This window comes from Ptychodera flava, chromosome 2 (assembly GCF_041260155.1).
Source record: "Ptychodera flava strain L36383 chromosome 2, AS_Pfla_20210202, whole genome shotgun sequence".
Classification (NCBI taxonomy): domain Eukaryota; kingdom Metazoa; phylum Hemichordata; class Enteropneusta; family Ptychoderidae; genus Ptychodera; species Ptychodera flava.
In genome coordinates, this window is record NC_091929.1 from 17819520 (window position 1) to 17823145 (window position 3626).

At 38.8% G+C, this 3626-nt stretch overlaps 1 protein-coding gene across 1 annotated transcript; it reads right to left on the reverse strand.

Moving 5' to 3' along the window:
• Window positions 1–252: 252 nt before the first annotated feature.
• Window positions 253–3626, reverse strand: LOC139149222 (nucleoporin Nup37-like). The gene is made up of 3 exons (XM_070720820.1): window positions 3363–3626; window positions 2190–2314; window positions 253–364 (listed from the first exon to the last, which is right to left on the reverse strand). The coding sequence occupies exons 1-3, from the start codon at window positions 3513–3515 to the stop codon at window positions 253–255; spliced, it is 390 nt and encodes a 129-aa protein (XP_070576921.1). The 5' UTR covers window positions 3516–3626.

The following is a 3626-nucleotide window of genomic DNA, read 5'->3' on the forward strand; positions in this document are numbered from 1 at the left end:
CTCGTTATTTTCTCGACACAACCTCATCAGCGGTTGCCCCTCTATACGGGCATGCAAAAATTTTTGAAGTCTAACACGTACCTGTATATGGTCGGTAATCGTACCCCAAAATGCGGTATTTTCCCGCCAAATGCCTGGCAGGAAAGCGTGCAGGAGAGCCTATCTTCTGTAGACACGGAAAAGGGGGCCGGTTTTGACCGACTTGGCAGGATAACGGACAGGGGCGCTCGGCAGGAAAAGGGTTAATGACAATTATCTGTTTTGTTGTATGATAATAATGATAAGATTACCGTAAACAGTGTCTTCACTTTTAAGATCTGATGAAAACAATCTGAGTTTACTGTCTGCTCCTGCTGTACAAAATCTGTAGACAAAGTCAAAACAAGGAAATAAACAAGCTGAACGATTTGTTATCTTTCTTGCTTACCAGTGTATCAATGGTAATCAGTTAACCATATTGTTTGAAAGCTACGGTACTTGTTCTGTGTCTGAACCACCACAAGGACAGGATGTGACATTTGTTTCCTGTAGGTCTTTAATGTACGGTATTTGTCAAAAATTTAAGTCTATTTTGAATGTGTTAACAAATAAACTACCGGTATACATGTATGTACTACATTACTGCTACTACTTCCATTACTAACTATTGATATCAGTTTTCTTACAAAGTTCAAATTTTGCTGCACAATGTGAGGTAAAGCATCTCACAGGTTGATATGACTGATTTATTGATTTTCACATATAGGTATGCAGGTTTGTGATCTGAATTTCCTAAAGAGATGTCTCAAAATTTAAATAATTTTGCAAACGATTTGAAAGGAAACAAATGTGTTGCTGTGAAAACATCTATTTGAATATAAATGAAGGTATTGTCAAAAATTTTACCACTTTAGCAATCAAACAGAAATTTCAAGGACAGACAGTGAATGGGAGTCTATGAACATTGATGTATTGCCATGCAATTTGCTGGAGATGAAAAATATCATCATCTCGGAACATGTTTCTGCAAAATTATTGTAGATCATACCGGTAGACCTCCAACCCCTAAAAACTCTTGCTCCATTATAACATGTCCCTTGACCTGACCAGTACCACAAATTATTTTAATTATGGACCTCCAACCATAAAACTCTTGCTCCATTATAACATGTCCCTTGACCTGACCAGTAGAACAAAATATTGTAGATTCATAGACCTAAAACCCATAAAAAATTGTGCTCCATTACAACATGTCCCTTGACCTGACCTGTAGAATTCTCCACTGTATATGTATATGGGACATCTGTAGGCGGGGTAGCGTGCGTCGCTATGTGGGTCAAAGGTCAACCCCCGCTACAGATAGCTGCGAGCGAAAGTGGGTCTATTACGACGACACCACATGTATCTGATCTTTGAACGGCAAAATAAACCAAAGTGAGTGGAATTTAATAAAATGACCTATACCTGCCTGAACTCTGATTATTGCTCATTCTCGAACTCCTTTTGTGAACAAAATTTCTGGTTCGTTTAGGTAATGCGGCTGATTTTCCAAGGAGTACTCATGATTTTCACTCTAGTAGCAAACTTTGACTTCTATTGATATGCTAATAAGGACTCTGACCGGCCGCCACGCTATTCACATTCGAACGCGCGACGTTCAGTTTTATACAGCAGTTCTGTTTTATACAGCACTGTGGTTATGCACTATCATTGGGTATTTTCACATTTATTTTTTTCATTTCATCTCTTCATGAGCAGAAAAAAGGTTGACGTGGCGGGTTTGAATTGACGCCCCTGAGGATGAGAAACAAACTTTTTATATTTCTTTGCCCTAAGGAAGATCATGCCTTGGGGACAGATATTCGGACTTTCAAACTTTATATCAATTCTGTTGTGATCTACCACTTGTGGGTGTTCATTTTAAAGCTTTTGGTGAAGGAAAACTTTTCAACGTCTTAGTTATTCGAAAATTGAAATTTCACTTTTCTCCATAGAGTTAACACTGGGATGGCGGCCATTTTGAATTTCAAATATCTGTAAATCTTGGGTAATTTGTTTCCCCTAGTATCAAACTTTACACAGTGACGCCCAATTTTATTCTTGATATGAAAGAGAATGGTTGAAAAATACATTGAGGAAAGTTTTAGTAAAAGTGTAATTCTTTCTTTTTAGAGGATGTTTATAAACTTAATAAAAGAGTTAGAACTTACTTGACTTGTCTTGGTAGAGTTTCTAATGAAGTTTCTGGGCTCCATGCTATTGTTGTTACCCTTGTTCCGTGATGAAAATCTCTGAGATGTTCAAACTCAAAACAATCAATCTCTGGGTCTTCATCCTGTTTAGGAAAGATGTTGAATATGTGTGAGAACCGCATGACATCAAATCATAGAACCTCCAGAATTTCTCAAGACTCTATGATCAAATGTATGAATATAATGCAACAATATATTTCTTTGTAAAATAGCAAGAATGCACATCAACTGACTGATCTAAGAAGTCTATTTTCATCATTTTGTCACTGAGCATTAATTTTTATTCACACATCCACGTAAGCTGTCATGGAAGACCAAAAATACTATGCAGAAACAGAGAAACGAAAACAAATGGTAAAACAATAGGCCAATGTGGGTGCGCCAAACAAACCTATAGATGTTGTTTCTTGACGTGTCAGGCACTACATAAACCACAAATTGTCCTCGATGATGTATGGAGGGGGGATTCTTGCTCATAGCAGTGGTAGCTGTGCAGCCACACGTAAAAAACCTTGGGCCAATTTTAGACCTAAAATCTCATTATTTTAGGACCCCATTTTGACCTTTATGACCTTTGACCCAGGTCAAAAGTCACAGTGTAAAAATTTGCAAAAACGTAAGTAAAAAGTAAGCATTTGCATGACCAAGTTACAGGCAAAGCCTACCACTATACTGCATTGACGGCTACGTTGTTGCTGGGCAAGCCATAATTTCCAAAAAACTGATCTTGAAATACTGCAAAATTTGGGTGAAAGAAAATATCTTTCACCCACACTGCATTTCGGTCCAGCTTCTGAAAATTATCAGTTATCTGCAGTTACAGTCTGATTTTCAATGCTTAAAGGGTAAGAGCCTTGGCCATGTCTTTAACCACAGGGGACCGAGAGTTGTAGGATGAGCAGTGACATTCTAACTGTCCATGATTGAGTATTTGAACACTGAACAAATTGTTAAGGGAAAGTGATTTGTCTTGTTGTGAAAGTAAAGAATGAAGAAATGGGATCGCTTTCGTTTTCATTGCTGCAGTTCCGTAGCCCATAACTTTCCTCGGCGATTTTGGGTGATGGGTAAAGGCCATCCAAATCGCCGATGAAAGTTGTGCGCTACGGAACCACAGTATGATTGTCTTACCTGGAAGCGACATATCCCAAGTGACACTCTCAAACAATCTCCGTATGCGATCAGCTGAGAAAACTGTTCGAGCGGACAAAACTGGACAGTTGTTACCGTGTCTGGCGTATCGAATGTGTAGGTAATACCTCCACTTTTAGTTTTATCGAACATCTTTCTGGATAAGACACAGTGCAATTAGATGTGTGCGACAGGTGTACGCGGTACGTCGTGTTCTCGAGATCTCATCAATGTCCTCGAATGCCCCGCCAGGCATTTTGCAGC